Source organism: Podarcis liolepis, assembly GCF_965112155.1.
Source record: "Podarcis liolepis genome assembly, chromosome: 4".
Taxonomy (NCBI): Eukaryota; Metazoa; Chordata; class Lepidosauria; order Squamata; family Lacertidae; genus Podarcis; species Podarcis liolepis.
This window is the reverse complement of record NC_139558.1, coordinates 93,890,845-93,910,777: the sequence shown is the minus strand read 5'-3', so window position 1 is coordinate 93,910,777 and position 19,933 is coordinate 93,890,845. Positions and strand designations below refer to the sequence as shown.

General features: G+C 46.6%; 1 protein-coding gene across 8 annotated transcripts in view; it reads right to left on the bottom strand.

Annotated features, from left to right (window-relative positions):
- The window catches only part of DLG2 (discs large MAGUK scaffold protein 2), a 904,765-nt gene that overhangs the window by 71,671 nt on the left and 813,161 nt on the right, over positions 1 to 19,933 (bottom strand). For all 8 annotated transcript variants that reach the window (XM_083499674.1, XM_083499676.1, XM_083499678.1 and 5 more), the window contains one exon: positions 8,699 to 8,813. In XM_083499674.1, coding sequence (XP_083355800.1) covers positions 8,699 to 8,813 — 115 coding nt within the window. The remainder of the gene's footprint in view (positions 1 to 8,698; positions 8,814 to 19,933) is intronic.

The following is a 19,933-nucleotide window of genomic DNA, read 5'->3' as shown; positions in this document are numbered from 1 at the left end:
GTTGTGGTGTTAGGAGCCGTTCCAGTCCTGCATTCATGCACCCTGGGAAAGCCACCTCTAATTTGTTACGGATAGAGGTGCAGAGATGCAAACAGCCTGTGAAAATGACAGAAAGAAGCCTTAAGTAGAGCCAAGGCAGAACAATGGAACCTCCAGGGAGTGGCTGAATTAGCTGCCTAGATATTGTGCCTTCATTATGAGCTTGGCGGCAACCCCGCCTAACACAATAATGTCTATCACCTTCCTGAGTTGTTGTTTTTTTTAGCCTCCCTGTCACCCTTTTGCAGCCGTTGGCACTGATGGAAACTTCAGAAAAGCTGTTTGGAAAACTACACCCCGCTAACAAATGGAACATAAAAGAACGAGATGTGCTGTTTTGATGAAACATTTCCCACCGCTGACAACTTAGCCCCTTTGTTCTCTCTTGCGGGTGCTGCCGACTGTGTCCTAAGTGCATATTTAAAAGCAGGCCATCTGAAAACCCAGCTGTGCATTAGGCTCTTTAAATCTTTCAGGAACTTTGTGGCCGCAGCTACTGCCTTTTCACATTCTCCTCCTTTGGGGTGATTACTTTTATCCTTGCTGACGCTTCCCATCTGTAGGAGCCAGCAACTCACAAAGAAAACAGCCCCACCAGGGTACCAGAAAGTGGACAGCAGCTCCACTAAAAGGCTATTACCTAATTTAAATGTCCTCCTAGCTTGGAACGCAAGTCACTTGTGTGCTTCATCTGTCCCCCCTTCCACCACCACCCCCTGTCGCTGTTTCGGTATTTTAGAAGACAGGAGAACAAAAGAAGCAGTGCCCATTATTTCTAAAAGCAAGGCTTTTTTTTTTTTTTAAAAAAAACAAACTGAAATGTCTAAGCCCCAGAGTTCAAGCTGGTAGAAGCCAGATCAACTGCTTAAGGTTGCAGTTCAACATCCACTGAGCTGGAAGAAAGTTCCATTGAATGCAGTGGGATTTACTTCTAGGTAAACATGCGCAAGATTTCTCTGTGGGATTCCGAACCACAGGCATAGCCAATGTGGAGCCCTCCAGAAGTTGATGGACTACAACTCCCATCATCTCTGGCCACGCTGGCAAGGGCTGATGGGAGTTGTAGTCCAACAACAACTGCATTTGTAACAAGGAACGCGTCTCAAAGCGCTGAATTAGATGGAACAATGGCCTGACCCTTTATAGGCGAACATCATACGTTCAGTCTCCTAAAAATACTGTGGAACGTATAAAGCTTGAATGAAAAGAGCTGTAGCTTTGAGATTTCAAACTACGCCCACAACATATTTGGATGGGAGATATACCAAAATACCCGCAAACCACCTTTTGTGTATCTCTGCCCAGGGAGAAGTGGAAAATATTGTCCACCATGTTCTGAATGAGCCCTCCGGGTATAGAGTGGTATATAAATTCAATTGATGATGATGGTGTATAATTATCCTAAGGATTGGTTTCTCAAATGAATTTCCCAGAGAGTTTTATTCCTTGAATAACTGGAAGAAAACAGGTATTTGTTGATGGGGGGAGAGGAATACAGTATATGTAAGGTTTCTACATTTGCCTTAGCAACCTGATGGATCTGACAAAATAACATGTGGTCTTCTTCGCTGAGGCCCACATAGGCTAAAATATACTTCTATACTGTTTGTATTTCTGTGATGGCAAACGACCGTTTCAATGCCAAATGGGGACAAGCTTATATTCACAGATACTTGCATCATATGCGTAACCTGTTATATACAAGTCTCCCGGTACCTGGCTAATTCTCTCCAAACCCAGGTGAGGTGTGTGTGCTTCTTGCTGTGATGTTTTCCCATGAACATTCTTTTGGGCCCAGGGACATTATATGTACTTAGTTTCTGTCAGTTGGCTTTCTATAATTTAATTCCCTGCTTTTCAATCAGTAAGACTCCCAGGGCGGCTCACTGGGCAATTAAAAATGTGCAAACAATAGAGCCGAAAACAAACAGCGCAAACGCAGTCCAGCAGCGCAGAAGACAAAAATAAAGCCAAGAGGAACTGAGCAGTGTGAGGGGAAAATAAAACAGAGCGGGGCGGGGAGGGAACTTTTGACCTTCCAGGAGGCTTTGTTTACCCCAAAGATCTACCGCATTTTTCGCTCTATGACACACTTTCCCCCTCCTAAATAGTAAGGGGAAATATGTGTGCGTCTTATAGAGCGAATGCAGGAGGGAGGCTCTACTCAGCGCTCCCTTTACAGAGCTGCATGGGGCTTTTCCCCGAGAAGGGAGAAGGGCTGCCCTTCTCTCTGCCACGGCTCTTGGGGGTGCCTTTCTCCCGCTGTCTGGGAGAGGCTGCGCGCGCAGTGGCGTAGCGTGGGTTGTCAGCACCCGGGGCGTAGCGTGAGTTGTCAGCACCCGGGGCAAGGCAAGTAATTTGCGCCCCCTAACCAGTGGATCTGGGTAGGGGCAGAGAGCTGCGAGTGCGAGCGCCCCCCCCAGATGTTGCGCCCGGTGCGGCTGGCCCCCCTGCACCCCCCACGCTACGCCACTGTGCGCACGGCTATCCCATAAGCCAGGACAGCAAGAGGCTATCCCAGAAGCCAGATCCCTCTTGCTGTTCTGGCTTCTGGGATTCAGAATTTTTTTCTTCTTGTTTTCCTCCTCCAAAAACTAGGTGCATCTTATGGTCTGGTGTGTCTTATAGAGCGAAAAATACGGTATGCCTTTCCCAATGCAAGGCAGTGGAAAGATCTTAATTGCACCCCCAAAAAATATGTGAGGAGAGGGAAGAAGTCCACCCTCACCAATGACCCTTGGGTGTTTGTGACATTTCTCCCATCTTAATCTTTCCTGGGGATTTATGCTATTTTTCCCCTTAGAAGGGGCTAATTAGGCTTCCTCAACCTCAGCCCTCCAGATGTTTTTGGCCTACAACTCCCATGATCCCTAGCTAGCAGGACCAGTGGTCAGGGATGATGGGAATTGTAGTCTCAAAACATCTGGAGAGCCAAGGTTGAGGAAGCCTGGGCTAACCGCAGCCCCAGAATGCAACTGTGGGTGAATTCCTATAGCAAAAAGGAGGCAAACCAATCTCTTCCAGTTTCGCCTCAAGAAAAACAGGCCAAGTAATACGATTCTGTGTCGGTTGGTACGGCGCTCCAATAAAATTTGTAATAGTCTGTTGCAATCACTGAGAAATGTTGGGATTGTTTGGTGTAATTCACTGCGTTCCCAGAGCCTGTATTCATGTGACTATTTTCTGACTGAAGTTTCCACCAGCTGTTAGTATAAGCTGTGGCGGTAAGTCTATTTTAAGAAGTTTGCTAAGTGCATGTACCGCCGGCAGCGCTGTGTTGAATATGCGCTGTTCTGGAAAGGGAGTCAAGTAGAAAGCTTCTAGCACCTGATTCCCAACAAAGTCACCCTCATATCAACTTCTTTCATCTAAAACCCAGGCATCTTGTACCAGGGTGGAAAGTTTTTCATTTGGGGCAATCTTAAGAGTAACAATTTTCAAAATCAGAGGTGTTATCTTCTTAGGGACACAAATATTAGAGGAAGAGTGTGGCATAGTTCTTAGATGTTTGGACTCGCTCAGTGGTAGAGCACATGCTTTGCAAACAGAAAGTCCAAAGTTCAATTCCTGGCAAATGCAGGTATTATTATTATTATTATTTGTATACTACCCTATACCCATAGGTCTCTGGGTGGTTCAAAGCACTTGACAGCCACTGCCAGCCAGTGTGTAGACAGTCGTTAAATTAGACAAGAGGGGTGATTGGGATGTCTATATATTCGGACCCCAAATCAGAAACTTTTCTGGAAATTGGTAACTTCTAGTACTCACAAGGCTGTCACCCCCTTATCCTCACAAATTCCTCCTAACCTTCGTGTCTCATTCTTCCAATAAGTAAGTAGTAAGAAAAAGCAGCACAGCAAGAACCCATCCAGTGGAGAAACCTTCCACCCAATGCATTAGTTTTCTAATTGTAGGGAGTTATGGATGTATGTTCAAAAATGGCATCCTTCACTTGCAGTAAGATGCAGTACAGTCTACGCTATTCCCTTTAGGGAGCCAGCTTGTAATGCAGTTGGTGCAAGCAGGCCTCAGAAACAAGATCAGGAGGTACCCTGTGGAGGTATCAAGGTCAGATCGCATGGCACATTGATAATAAGAACGCTACCAAACCTTACAAAGCGGTCTCTCCACTCCCATTATTCACAAGAGCTAGTAATCTGCTCTGATTCAAATGAAAGGCAAGAATCTCTAATTGCCACATTTAGCACCCTGTGTCAAATTTCAGTCCTTGCCTGAAAGGGAAGAAGAAAAAGCGCTCTCAGTGGTGTCTGGTGTTCGTTCGGACCAGTAGGGTGGAAGGCAGGGAGCACAGCAATAAGTGGAATCAGAATCAGTGACTACAGCCAATTTTGTCTCTTTCTTCCTCTCTGCTGAGCTCCAATCTGCTTTGCATCCAGTCTCTGGTACTTTCTCCAGAAGGAGCTGACCAGGGTTCTGATCACCTGCAACTTGCCTATTCTCTTTCTAAGTATCACCAGTACCCCTCTGCAGTCCAAGACTCCCTCACCTATTGGATCTCTCATGCGCACCTACAGTCTAATAATAATAATAATAATAAATTTTATTTATATCCCGCCCTCCCCAGCCGAAGCCGGGCTCAGGGCGGCTAACAACAATAAAACAGTACAAAAGTACAACATAAACAACATTCTAAAATCATTCATTATACAAATTAATTAATTCAGGCCACTAGCAACCATTGGGCCAGAGCTCTGCGAAGATTGCCGAGGGAGGGAGTCAGGCTGTGCCCTGGCCAAAGGCCTGGTGGAACAGCTCTGTCTTGCAGGCCCTGCGGAAGGATGTCAAGTCCCGCAGGGCCCTGGTCTCTTGTGACAGAGTGTTCCACCAGATCGGAGCCACAGCCGAAAAAGCCCTGGCTCTAGTTGAGGCCAGCCTAACTTCTCTGTGGCCTGGGACCTTCAAGATGTTTTTATTTGAAGACCGTAGGTTTCTCTGTGGGGCATACCAGGAGAGGCGGTCCCGTAGGTACGAGGGTCCTAGGCCATATAGGGCTTTAAAGGTTAAAACCAGCACCTTAAACCTGATCCTGTACTCCACCGGGAGCCAGTGCAGCTGGTATAGCACCGGGTGAATGTGATCTCGCAGCGAAGACCTCGTAAGGAGTCTCGCTGCAGCATTCTGCACCCGCTGGAGTTTCTGGGCCAGTCTCAAGGGCAGCCCCACATAGAGCGAGTTACAATAATCCAGTCTGGAGGTGACCGTCGCGTGGATCACAGTGGCTAGGTCAGGGCGAGAGAGGTAAGGAGCCAACTGCTTAGCTTGGCGGAGATGGAAAAATGCCGCCTTTGTTATAGCTGCAATCTGCGCCTCCATGGAAAGGGAGGTGTCGAAGATTACACCCAAACTCTTAACGGACGGTGCTGGCACTAATTGCGCCCCCGCAAGAGATGGGAGTTGCCCCCCCAATCCCATATCGCCCCGTCCCAGCCACAGGACCTCTGTCTTCGAAGGATTTAGCTTCAACCGGCTCCCACGTAACCATCCAGCCACAGCTTCCAAACATCTGGTCAGTGTGTCTGGGGCCGAGTCAGGATGGCCATCCATCAACAGATAGAGTTGGGTGTCATCGGCATACTGATGACAACCCAGCCCAAAACTCCGAACAAGCTGGGCGAGGGGGCGCATAAAGATGTTGAAAAGCATCGGGGAGAGTATCGCACCCTGAGGTACTCCACACACCAAGGAGTGGCGCGATGACAATTCCCCCCCAAGCGCCACCCTCTGTCCCCGACCAGAGAGAAACGAGCGCAGCCATTGAAGGACTGTGCCCTGGATCCCCACGTCGGCAAGGCGGTGGTCCAGAAGTTCGTGATCGACCATGTCGAAAGCTGCTGATAGATCTAGAAGAATCAGCAGCCCCGACCCGCCTCGATCCAGCTGTCTACGAAGGTCATCTGTTAGGGCGACCAGAGCCGTCTCGGTCCCATGACCAGCGCGGAAGCCGGACTGGAATGGATCCAGAGCCGATGTTTCATCCAGAAACCCACCAAGCTGTTCAGCAACCGCTCTCTCAATCACCTTACCCAGGAACGGAAGATTCGAAACCGGGCGGTAATTGGATAGATCTAAAGGATCTAATGATGTTTTCTTTAAGAGCGGGCGCACCACTGCCTCCTTCAGTTCCCCTGAAGGAGTTCCCCAGTTTCTATACTGGAAACCACCAATCCAGTCAGGGGTTTGTGAGAAGTAATAAAACCACCCCCTTCCTCTATATCACACCGTGCAACAGATTTTAATGGGAAGCTAATCCTGGCTGAAAAGCAGAGTTCAAAAGAGACACACGCAATAAATAAATAAAAATGTGCCACATGGATCCAGAGATCAGAAGCAGAGTTATCAGCACAAGCAGCATTGCAGGGACTCTCTTCTGGACACTGCACAACTTATCTGTTCCTATAGGCAACAATGCCCACCATCACTGTACATCCCCCACAGCACTTTTGCCATGCCCCCTCCATACAGCATCACTCAGCTATCAGTGCACTGACTGCCCCACTGATGTTTTGCAAGAACAGTTCCCCATTAGTTCTCCCGACCCTTCGCATCCAGAAGAAACCAAATTGAGATCATTAAGCCACACGCCGAGGTGCAGTTTTTCCTCCCAGCGGGGCATCCTCATTTCCCTCTTCCCTGTCATGCCGACATATTCTTAAGAGCCCATGCTTAATTGGATCTTTGTAAGGTCATCATCTGAGTTAGTTCCACCATGAGCAATCACCACTACTAGGGGGTTGACAAATTGCCTTCCTCCAATTTGCAGTCTTCAAGATGGAGGTGGGGCGGAGAGCGGTGGAAAATGAGAAATGGACGTACTTAAGGAGGGGGTTGCTGTTAAGAAAGACTGGGGGCTGCCTCCCTCCCGCTCACCAAAACTGCCCAGAGTTTGTGCATAAAGTGAGAGAACCATAAAGCACGTCAAAGCTCTTAATTCCTTTCTCTCAAAAGAACCTCTTTACACATACATAATTTTTCATTCTGTGGAACTACACTAGCCCCTCTTGTATATGGTTACCAGATTGTTTTCAATGAATCCGGGGACACTTTTTAATTTTTTTTGAAGCTGAGTAGCAACAGGGAGTCAGTAGTCGGGATGGTGAGGCAAAAGACACTGGGCCCAAGGACACATGCATATTGTATAAAGGTGCAAAGCTCTTCTTTCACACCCTGTGAAACATAAATGCGCAGAGTTTTTTTAAAAACTGGGCAACGGCGCGCCGCGTGCCTGTGACTCCCGAGCCTTCCCCCTTTGTTTTGACAGATCAGGGGAGGATCGGGAGTCATGGGCAGGTGGCTGTTGCTCAGGAGGGGCCAGCCTGTTAGCGCAGTTGGGTCTGGCTGGCTTCAGGAGCTGCTCGCTGCCGTGCCACAGGAAAAATGGCGGGCACCACGGCAGCGAGCAGCTCCTGAAGCCAGCCAGACCCAACTGCGCTAACAGGCTGCTGAGGCTGCCGCTGCCACGTTTCCCGGGGACAGATTTGTGATTTTGGGGACATTCCAGGGACGGAATTTGTCCGGGACAGATTTGCAAATCCGGGGACTGTCCCCAGGAACTGGGGATGTCTGGTAATCCTACTCTTGTAGTGTGTGGCAAATGCTATTCGGAAGCCCCCAGCTGTGGTGGTAGAATACATCAAGTGGGATTAGTGGCCACTGTAGAGCCTCTATGAGAATCCCAGCTGCTGGTGAACAGAAGCTGCCTTTGGCTGTAGAGGAGAACATACCCATTGTGGCAAGTAGCCACCAATAGCATCCATGAGTTTGCTCAATCCTCTTTCAAAGCCAACCAAGTTGGCGTTCATCACTGCCTCCTGAGGGAGTGCATCCCCTAGTTTAGCTCTGCACCCCACCCTGTGGCCTCTATTTACGATGGATCTGGTTGCTGTGGGCTGAGGAGGAATTCTACCCTGCATGGAACCTGGGATCTTGGCATTTTGCCTTATTCATAGCATTCTGTCCTTATCTTATGCACAGTGTTCCATCATATCATAACTGGTTCTGGTGGTGCATTAGCCAAGGGCTGTAACTAGCAGGTAAGCTCCCTGCATAGCCCCACAGGGCATCCTCTTAAGAGTCCTTGGGATTAAGGGCTGGTGGGTCAGCCAATCTCAGGACCAGCACGCAGCTATGTTCCCAGGTTGCAGGTGACAGGCAGATCACCACTGGTTGTCCTAAAGACAGAGGTCTGACTCCCTATAAGTCAGGTTCCTGCATTCCTATTATCTCGGCGCATGGGCAGACCTATCAGCAAAGAAGAACTCCTTCTTTGGGTTCCCAAGCCATTTAGGAAAAACGCAATCATGCTGTTTGCCACTGTCATATGAAGAGCACTACATGATCAGACCAAAGGCCCATGCTCTCTCCTACTATGACCAACCAGCTGCTTATTGAACGTTCACAAGCACTCTTGGAAGTGAAACAGCACTCTTCTGTTTAAACATACTGTCTCTGATACTGGAAGTAGTATATATTATAAGTCACTTTGGGATGCCTCATGGAAAACTATGATGATGATGCTGATGATGAAGAAGCCATTGTGGCCAGTAGCCTTTGACAACCTCATTCTCCATCAGTTCAATCTAGTTCCATTTTCTCTGCTGATATTTTTTTTTGTCATTTTGTCATATTGCATCCCTACCTGACATAGAGGGAACGTTTCTGATTGGTTCGCAGGGAGCCCGACCCAGAACTCATGCTGTGATTCATCATCTGTTCACGCAGGTCATGGATTTTGGCCTCAAATCGAGCGTACTCTGAAAAATAATGCAAATAGATCAATCAATTAATGAACCCTTAGCAATCACCAGCTCATCATTACATCCCCCCCCTTTTCTTTTAGTGAGACTGATTAAACATGGAAGACTGTGATCACGATAAGGTCGGACCACATGCCAAGAATCTGGGCCAATTGATCAGTCTGCATATTTAAGGTCATTAAGAAGAATGTGAACAGTCCACCACGTTTAAAAACAAAATAGATATACAAAGCTTCTAAACAGCAATTGCCATGAAAGGAAAGGCTAACTAAAACCTCCAGCAAAATATCACAGTGGAATTGGCTAGGCACATGATAAAAGCTGTGTAACGGCAAAGTTTAATGGACTAATCAATTAAGTGATGCAATGAATCAAGACCTAATCACATATTAAGCTGTAATCACTAATGAAGATCTGACATCGATTAAAAATAGGGACGGCAGCAAGCAACGATTCCAGCATTCAGTGTGGGGGAAAGAACACAAGAACATAAGAAGCTCCCTGCTGAATGAGGCCAGTTGCCCATCTAGTTCAGCACCCATGAAAATCTGTTTCTGCCCATTCACAGCCCCCATCTCCAGCCTATTGCTACCTGAATTGATTCAGCCTCTAGCTCCAAGGCTCAGGAAAGAGGCAGAAAGGCTGGACGCTCTCTCTGTCCCCTCTCCTAAATATTTGCCTTGTACCTCCACGAAACACCCCCGTCTGGGGCTAAAGGGAGCCTAAAGGAGTGTGTGGTTGCACTGTGCTTGTGAGCCTCTGGCAAGACTGGCCTACCTAGGCTGGCTGTTGCAGAAAGGTGGGAGAAATATATAGGCGTGTGCTGTCTGAGAAGCTTCTGGTGGTTATGAAGCCATCACTGATTCACACTTCACTTCTATGAAGCCCCACCTAGATGTGGGGCAGCCCCATGTAGTAAGGAACTGCAGCCTTCCTCAAAGTCTTTCTTTGCTATTCCCATTTCCGATGCCTGCTAGTGCAACCAGTGCATACAAAGATTATGTGGTCCATTGCAGGCAAAACAGTCCAAATGTGAGATTGATGGAGGACCATTGTTGCAACATCTACTTTGCCTCTTCTTCAGGATCACTTCTGCAGTAAAAGAAAGCCAAATGGGCAGCCACTACATCCAAGCCAAATAACTTTCTTGTGCCAGCCATTGGCCGTGACAAATCTGAATAAAAAAGAACACAAGCAAAAGGGGTGTCGCGCTACATATAATGGTCTTTATTTAGATCTCTGTGTCTCCCTTACAGTTCAATGCTATACTGTCCAGGGTCATCTTTCTGATTTTTTTGGCCATCAAAGCAAAAAATTGTGACTTTATGAGCCACTGAAGTGTTTACATCACTAAGAAGCCAAAGGACCTTCTCTGCAGGGAAGAGACATCTTTTCTGTACGGAGAATGGTAAGCCTCCTGGGTCCAATGTATAGTGGGCAATGTAGTAAACTGTGCAAGATGTCTTCCACCTGTGGTTGCTCACATATACAGAGTCTGTCTTCGTACAGTACCCTGTTATATTGTCCATCTAGGATGCCAGAGGGCATAGCTTGAAAACGCAACTCAGTAAAAGTGAATCTAAGTGAGGCTGGCTGGAGATTTGACAGCCACTACACAAAGTCTCTGTGTCTTCATATTTTCTTCCTTATCACGTTAGGTAACATTCCCTGATATCACACTGACTAAATGACCGCAGGAAAGAACCAAAGTGGAGAAATTAAGTAACTTACACACTCTACCTAACTAAATGCATAAATCACATTGTCATTACATTATTCCAACCCATTCATTTCAATGAAAAGGCAATGCAATGCATACTGGGGTGGGTGGGTGGTGGAGATGGAAGCCGTGATCGACTACATATCATTTGCAGACCGAAAGCAACCACGGGAAATACCGATCGAATTTGCTGCACTGATTTCCGTTCCGGACACAGGACATGGGAGGCATAAGCAAACATCAGCATTTTTTGTTTCTGTTTTCGTTGCAATCCTTTGACCTCTCCATCCGCAGGTTCCCCATCACTTCCCTGCTACATGGAGTGGCGTATCCACTGGCCCCACCCTGGTCCCACTAGCCTGGAGATGTACTAAATCAGTACAGTGGTACCTTGGTTCCCGAACAGCTTAGGTGTCAAAGAGGGACAGAGGCCAGTGTTGCCCACAGCACCCCTGACCATCATGCAAGACACCCCAAGGTACCATGGCACACTGGTTGAAAACCACTGCATTAGCCCATAACTGGCAAAATTTGACCACCACAATTACAACTGCGTCCCTGTGGCTTTGTTCTAAGCTACACTATTTCAATGATTTCGAATTCCTATTCTCCCCTGCCCCCTACTTTTTCACCATCTGCAGCATTTCCAGGTTCAGATGGCAGCTCCGGATCTCTGTCCACAAATCTCCTATCATGTGAGAACATTTTTATTTGAAGGCTCATGAAGAGAGTACTCTTGAGCATGTACTGATAGACTGCCCTCTTCCCGTCACCACCAAGGCCATCACCTTCCTCACGCTAGCCTGTACATGCAAGGAGAGAATAGTCCTTCTCTCTTTCTCATTCTGAAAGTCTTAAGAGCCGAACTTCACTTCTACAGAAAGCTTGAAACTCATTTCCAGAGGACTCTCTTTGTAACATCTGAAGTGGCTCATTGTCTGTACCTTGTCCCTTGACTGCAGATGTTCTAGCTAGCTAGCTAGCTTTAGTTCTATATAAAGATCTTTCATTTACAGCACAGCCTTTCTCTTTAATAAATAATGTAGAAATTCCATGCAAGTAGACGTGGGAGTTGACATCTATATTTAGACTCCGATGGGCAGAGTGAGGAGTAAGATCAAAAAGCTAAGTCTCGGATAATGCAGCGTCAGATGATCGGCAGTTTCCATTCTGAGCAGAACTGAACTCCCACATGAACTTGAGCAATACAGTATTTCTTTGCTCTAGCCCCCCGCCCAGCCTAGTTCACGTGGATACACCTTGCGAGACTGCATTTCTGTTGGAGGATGTGCAAAACCTTTCACTCGAGCTTCAAGGTTATTTCTTCCTTCTTATATCAGCATGACACCACACATTTGGAATACATCTTTGCAACAGTGGATTTGAAATTTCCACAACATGGATCTGAATCACTGATACACAGGGCCTACAGTATGTCTTAAGAGCCACAATTGTGCAGCATGTTGTATTCACTTTGTTTTTCAAGGCTATTTGTCCTATCTGGCATTGCGTGGTCAGAACATTCATCTGCAAAACCAGATCTGAACAACTGCACAAATCACTGTTTCACATGGCATGTCCAGAACTGAGCACCAGGTTGATCCTCCAAAGGGACAGTGGTATATTTTGCTGTTTTGCAACTTTGAACCCACTGATAGGCATTTAGGTGCAGAATTCCTAAACCCAGAACTGGAGTACAGCTCAGTGTGAATTTCAAAAAGATGGCTGTGCTTTAGTGTTCCTATTGTTTTAAAATGTGAAAAGTTCACTGTTAAATGCAAACTGTCTCTCTTCCATCCCTGATCACAATTGCCTGAGCTGAGAAGGTGCTCAAAGGATTTTTATTCTTTCATTCTTAGCCTTGCAGAGCCACTCTTCTGCACTAGGCTCCAGTTGGCGGACTTCAGGACTCTAATTAAAAACCCCCGAAGATGATCTTGCAAGTCTGAAGTCTGCCCACTGCTGCTGCAAATAATGAAGCCGATTTCTTTTCAGCGTGGGAAGGGAGTTAGCCACTGAAGCAGCCGAAGGATCTTGTGACAGGATCACCCACTTAAAGCGACATTGCTTTCTGAATTTATCCCAAACCAAGATATTAAAAGCACAGGATATCTGATGGAGGTGCAGGGAGGGAACTGAGATGCATAACCCTGTGATGATAAAGCACATTTTAGTGACTGAATCAAATTGCTATTTCTCGTTCCCTTCTTTCCCACCTCCTGTTCCCTCTTCCTGGATCCATTTAAGTCAGGGCTGGGAAAGCTGTTGTTGGAGTCCAATGACACTTGGAGGGTCACAGTCTCCCCATTTGTGGTTCATGGAGAAGGGCTGGAGCTCAGTGGGAGAGCATCTGCTTTGCATGTATAAGGTCCCAGGTTCAACCCCTGACAGCTCCAGGGAGGTCCTCAAGGAGGGCACAGATCTGCATATGTTAATTTAGATATATAGCTGCCAATTTAAAAAGGAGAAAAACCATAGGTCTGACCGTAGTGGGGACCAGGGGACCACTTGGCTCAATGCACGGTCTAGGTGCTGCTAATTGTACAATGACTCTTCAACATCAACTTCGTTGGACTGGTCATCTTGTGTGGATGCCTGATGATCATCTTCCAAAGCAACTACTCTATTCCGAACTTAAAAATGGAAAGCGTAATGCTGGTGGTCAACAAAAGAGGTTTAAAGACTGTCTCAAGGCAAATCTTAAAAAATGTAGTATAGACACCGTCAACTGGGAAACACTGGCCTGCGAGTGCTCCAGTTGGAGAACAGCCTTTACCAAAGGTGTCATGGGCTTTGAAGACAATGGAACTCATGACGCAAGGGAGAAACGTGCTAAGAGGAAGGCACGCTTGGCAAATCCACACCGTGATCAACTCCCGCCCAGAAACCAATGTCCGCACTGTGGAAGGATGTGTGGATCCAGAACAACGATGGCTTTAGCAGGGGTTTGGGTGCGACACTCCTCTTTTGTCTATTGAAATATTTCTAGAGCATACTTTCATTTTTTAAAAAATAAGCAGATACTCAGCGCCATGTTCTCTGAGCTATAGTGGACTGTAAGAATTGTTTCCCAGAGTTCTACATTTATTCACTATTCAAGGCATATATATTCTACTCTTTTGCCTCAAAAGCTCCTAGAAAGGCTTACAAATCTGTAAGAAAAGCACAGTCTCTGCCCTTAGGATCACAAAAGACACAGCATGAGAAAGAAAAAGTGAGGAGGAAGGAAAGGGGAAAGAACAGACTTAGGCATACATATATATATATATTATTAATGCCACAAGGCTCTTGTAATGACCAGGTTGTATGGAAACAAGCTACTTGCTGTTCAAAAAGTAGGGGTAGAAGTAGCTTGGACTGAAGATGGAAGCTTCTTGGTCATTAAAAAAAAATGTTATTTCTTGTAAAAAACACTCTCCATTTAGTAAGGTAGGACACCCCAGAGAAAATTTTAATGACAAAAGCTTTTTAAAGCGGCACTGCTAACTAGGCTCAGAGTAAGCACCAAATAAATCATTTCACTACTATTGCCACAGACACAAACTGTTTCCCCCCCCCTCAAACTAATCAACAAAGCTTTATGGCATTTTTCCCACTTCTAAGATGGTTACTAGTTCAGGGAGGGTTCAGATGTAATACCATGCTTCTATAAGAAAGAGGCTGAATTTGAAGGAATATAGATAGAAAATTACGGAATGAAAAATCCAGATATAGTTTCTATGAAAGATGCACACCAATAGGAGCCTAGTGTCTTTGCTATGAATCTTTCCCATTAAAACTGTGCTATGAATCTTTCCAATGGAAACTGCATTGATATTCCATTCTGACGTAGGTTTTTAAAAAAATGTGTATCGCTCAACATTTGTCGTTCTATCATTATTCTTGTGGAAGCAAATCTCTTTATTTTAGAAGCTGTCTTTCAAATAGAATCATAGAATCATAGAGTTGGAAGAGACCACAAGGGCCATCGAGTCCAACCCCCTGCCAAGCAGGAAACACCATCAGAGCACTCCTGACATATGGTTGTCAAGCCTCTGCTTAAAGACCTCCAAAGTAGGAGACTCCACCACACTCCTTGGCAGCAAATTCCACTGTCAAACAGCTCTTACTGTCAGGAAGTTCTTCCTAATGTTTAGGTGGAATCTTCTTTCTTGTAGTTTGGATCCATTGCTCCGTGTCCGCTTCTCTGGAGCAGCAGAAAACAACCTTTCTCCCTCCTCTATGTGGCATCCTTTTATATATTTGAACATGGCTATCATATCACCCTTTAACCTCCTCTTCTCCAGGCTAAACATGCCCAGCTCCCTTAGCCGTTCCTCATAAGGCATCGTTTCCAGGCCTTTGACCATTTTGGTTGCCCTCCTCTGGACACGTTCCAGTTTGTCAGTGTCCTTCTTGAACTATGGTGCCCAGAACTGGACACAGTACTCCAGGTGAGGTCTGACCAGAGCAGAATACAGTGGCACTATTACTTCCCTTGATCTAGATGCTATACTCCTATTGATGCAGCCCAGAATTGCATTGGCTTTTTTAGCTGCCGCGTCACACTGTTGGCTCATGTCAAATTTGTGGTCAACCAAGACTCCTAGATCCTTTTCACATGTACTGCTCTCAAGCCAGGTGTCACCCATCTTGTATTTGTGCCTCAAATAGAACATGACCTTATTTGTCCAAGATCCACAGGATGTGTGTTTGCACAGAGGCCTGCACAAACAGAATCAGGTTACAGAGGACTCAACAAATTTGGACAAACTGAAGTTTCAGATCACCAAGGTCAAGGTCAAGGTTGATTTAGTGCTCTGATCACCTATGAATTCACAATGATGTCAACAGATACTACAACAGGGATATTTAAAGTCAATGTGAACAGTTTTTGTTTTTTTTACTGCTCTCTTAAAATTTTGAGGTTTTGATTCTTTTCAAAACTTTTGATTGGGATTCTTATTTTTGTGTGCTCTTCTCTGGGCACAGTCATCTAGTTTTACTCAGAGTAAACCCACTGAAAATAATTAACTGGACTGAGGGGATAGCACTCTTAGACGCAAGAAGCTGGCTTCAGTAAGCCAGTGTAGCTTAAGGAATAATAATAATAATAATAATAATAATAATAATAATAATATTTTTTATTTATACCCCGCCCATCTGGCTGGGTTTCCCCACCCACTCTGGGCGGCTTCCAACAAAGTATTAAAATACAGTGGTCTGTTAAAAATTAAAAGCATCCCTAAACAGGGCTGCCTTCAGATGTCTTCTAAAAGTCTGGTAGTTGTTTATCTCTTTGACATCTGGTAGGAGGACGTTCCACAGGGCCGGTGCCACTACCGAGAAGGCGCTCTGCCTGGTTCCCTGTAACTTGGCTTCTCGCAGTGAGGGAATCACCAGAAGGCCCTCGGCGCTGGACCTCAGTGTCCGGGCAGAATGATGGGGGTGGAGGCACTCCTTCAGGTATACTGGACCAAGGCCGTTTAGGGCTTTAAAGGTCAGCACCATCATTTTGAATTCTGCTCAGAAATCTACTGAGAGCCAATAAAGTTATGCCAGATTCAAACTCTGCTTAGCAGCAAGGTTACCGCTGGCTGAGATGTCAGGGGCAGAGGAAGGGGGGTACAGTGGGGGCGGGCCGTGCCGGGTGTCACCACTGAGGGTGTGTGTGACAAAATGCACTCACCATAGGGCCAAACAAACCCCTGTGTTGCAAAGAGAATGTCAGCAATGTCTAGGCAACACGATGACCATGTACATACATAATAGACAATCTTTACAGAATTCCTTCAAAGCATAACAAGTACAAAATGAAATCTTTAGTCTCAAAGTCTCTGAAAATCTTTAAATGAAGCAAGGTACCAGACTTTGTATGATGAAAGATAAGCTGTGAAGTTTTGTGTATTCAGCAAATATGAAGTCCAACACTGAACAGTGATTCCAGATATGGACTACTGTTTCGTAGAATTCTTCGTCAGTGTGGTGGGAGGATATAGAATTGTTTCATAAACCCATCTTATTTTGAATGAATGCAAGTAAATGAAAATATCAAATGCTGTGGAACAGTGCTCATGTAATGATGTAGTCACCATGGGGCCTGCAGCATACCCAAGCCACGTGTCTCTCCTGGGAGTGATGCGATGGCTTGGGCACCCGAAGGCTCCACGTTGCCCCAAACGGTCCGCCCGCTGCCTCCCCCCCCCAGCTGTAGGGTGGCTGAGTGGGAGGAGGCAGGCAGACTCCTCAGAGGCCCCACGGAACGTCCTGCCCCAGCTCATCCCACCCCTGGGCGCAGGACACACGCGCCGCCCCAGGAGCCCAATCGGCTTGCTCCGCCGCTGGATTTCCTAAGCCCGGCAGATGGAAAACAAGCTTTTAAGACAGTGTTTGAGTTACACCAGCTTTTTTGCTGGCTTAACTCATGCTGGGATGCCAGGTTATGTGACTGATCTGAACAGGCTTAGAATCAAACCTAAGGTTCAAGGGATATTTGCACCACTCCTGCTAATTATTAGCTAGCTAGGCATCTACTGCATCAGACCTGTGCTCCGACTCAGACAGTTGGAATAACAGGGTGACAACTTTCAGCTCACTTAACCCCCGTCCCAATCTGATGCAGTGTGAGAAAGCAACAGCAGCTTCTCCTGCATGGGAGCTCCATCTTCTCTTGTTGGAAAATAATAATAATAATAATAATAATAATAATAATAATAATAATAATAATAATTTATTTATACCCCGCCCTTCTGGCTGGGTTTCCGTAGCCACTCTTGGCGGCTTCCAACTGAATATTAAAAACAATACAGCATCAGACATAAAAAAGTTGTCTTTTAAAAGTAAAATAGTTTTTTTATTGCCTTGACATCTGTTGGGAGAGCATTCCACAGGGCGGGTGCCACTACCGAGAAGGCCCTCTGTCTTGTTCCCTGTAACCTCACTTCTCGTAGCAAGGGAACTGTCAGAAGGCCCTCAGCACTGGACTTCAGTGTCCGGGCTGGATGATGGGGGTGGAGATGCTCCTTCAGGTATACAGGACTGAGGCCGTTTAGGGCTTTAAAGGTCAGCACCAACACTTTGAATTGTGCTTGGAAATGTACTGGGAGCCAATGAAGATCTTTCAGGACCAGTGTTATATGGTCTTGGCGGCCACTCCCAGTCACCAGTCCAGCTGCCGCGTTCTGGATTAATTGCAGTTTCCGGGTCACCTTCAAAGGTAGCCCCACGTAGAGCACATTGCAGTAGTCCAAGTGGGAGATAACCAGAGCATGCACCACTCTGGTGAGACAGTGCACAGGCAGGTAGGGTCTCAGCCTGCATCCTAGATGGAGCTGGTAAACAGCTGCCCTGGACACAGAATTAACCTGCGCCTCCATGGACAGCTGTGAGTCCAAAATGACTCCCATGCTGTGCACCTGGTCCTTCAGGGGCACAGTTACCCCATTCAGGATCAGGGAGTCCTCCACACCCGCCCACCCCCTGTCCCCCAAGAACAGTACTTCTGTCTTGTCAGGATTCAACCTCAATCCGTTAGCTGCCATCCATCCTCCAACTGCCTCCAGGCACTCACGCAGGACCTTCACCCGTGTTGGAGAAGGAAGGTATCTCAGTGGTAGAGCAGAAGGCGCCAGGTTCAATTCCCAGCAGCTCAAGGTAGGGCTTGGAAGAATCTGGACTGGACCTTGTTGTTAACCAATTCCTGTCCTCATCTGTCTTTATAACACTGCGTTTTACGTCTCCCCTCTCCCTTGCGATGCTGCTTTCCTGTTTGCTTTCTGCATTTTTTGCCTTTTGCTTTCAGATGCTAAGCTTTTCAGAAATGCTTTGAAATAGCATTAACGTGGAAAGGAATGTGTAGGAGAAACCAAGCGTCAGCTGTAACCAATTTTTGAGTGTGCCTCTTTCTCCTCCAGGGAACCATGGTGAATGGCTGAGGTAACAGCTGTGCCATACTTCTGAAGGGCAGTGGAGCCTGAGAGAGGCGGGGGCGGCAACAGGATTCTCTGCCAGTGTCCAGTTGTGTTTGAAGGCCTGTCAGGATTCTGCATATCTGCTGCCCCCTGTCAACGTGTCTTTGCACTAGAGGCTGACTCTGATCTTCTCTGTCACTGCGATTTCTGTGGGGTCTCAACTCCATGGAAGCTTCCCCTCCAGGGGAGCTTAGAATCTTAAGCCTTAGCTGGCCTCCAGCGCTGCCCTATGAACGATGCCAAGATCTTCTGTTTGCCAAGGCTCTGAGAAAGCTTGCTCAAGAGAGACCTGTTTTAATTAATATTTTAATTTCCTTGAGAAGATTGAGCAGGTTGAGGGTTGAGCAAACGCGCAGTGGCTTTCCATTTCTCTGTACTTCTAACATGCGGAGGTTGTTTCTTCTCTTGCCTGTCCTGAATGGAAATCTGTTGGGTGGTAAGCACCAGCGGCCAGCTGATGGAGGAGACCAGTCTGCTATCATGCTGATAACAGCAACCTGATTTGTAGAAATCAGCAGGCAACCCTTTTCGCAGCATGGGGATAAATGATAACTAGCAATGTCTAAGCACTGATATATTGCGAACTCAGAGCATAGCTACAGTGGCAGCCCAAAATGCTGACAACTCTACTTTGCCTTGTATCTACCTTAAAAATAAATAAATAAGTCTAATTCCAGAGCTGCTGTTTTTCAAAATTAAGCCCCTTCCCTTTTGATCCTTAAAATAACAATAACAATAACAATAACAATAACAATAACAATAACAATAACAATAACAATAACAATAATAATGGATGGATGGCGGCTAACAGATTGAGGCTGAATCCTGACAAGACAGAAGTACTGTTTTTGGGGGACAGGAGGCGGGCAGGTGTGGAGGATTCCCTGGTCCTGAATGGGGTAACTGTGCCCCTGAAGGACCAGGTGCGCAGCCTGGGAGTCATTTTGAACTCAAAGCTGTCCATGGAGGCACAGGTCAAATCTGTATCCAGGGCAGCTGTTTACCAGCTCCATCTGGTACGTAGGCTGAGACCCTATCTGCCTGCAGACTGTCTTGCCAGAGTGGTGCATGCTCTGGTTATCTCTCGCTTGGACTACTGCAACACACTCTACGTGGGGCTACCTTTGAAGGTGACCTGGAAACTACAACTAATCCAGAATGCGGCAGCTAGACTGGTGGCTGGGAGCGGCCGCCAAGACCATATAACACCGGTCTTGAAAGACCTACATTGGCTCCCAGTATGTTTCCGAGCATAATTCAAAGTGTTGGTGATGACCTTTAAAGCCCTAAACGGCCTCGGTCCAGTATATCTGAAGGAGCGTCTCCACCCCCATCGTTCTGCCTGGACACTGAGGTCCAGCTCCGAGGGCCTTCTGGCGGTTCCCTCACTGCGAGAGGCCAAGTTACAGGGAACCAGGCAGAGGGCCTTCTCGGTAGTGGTGCCCGCC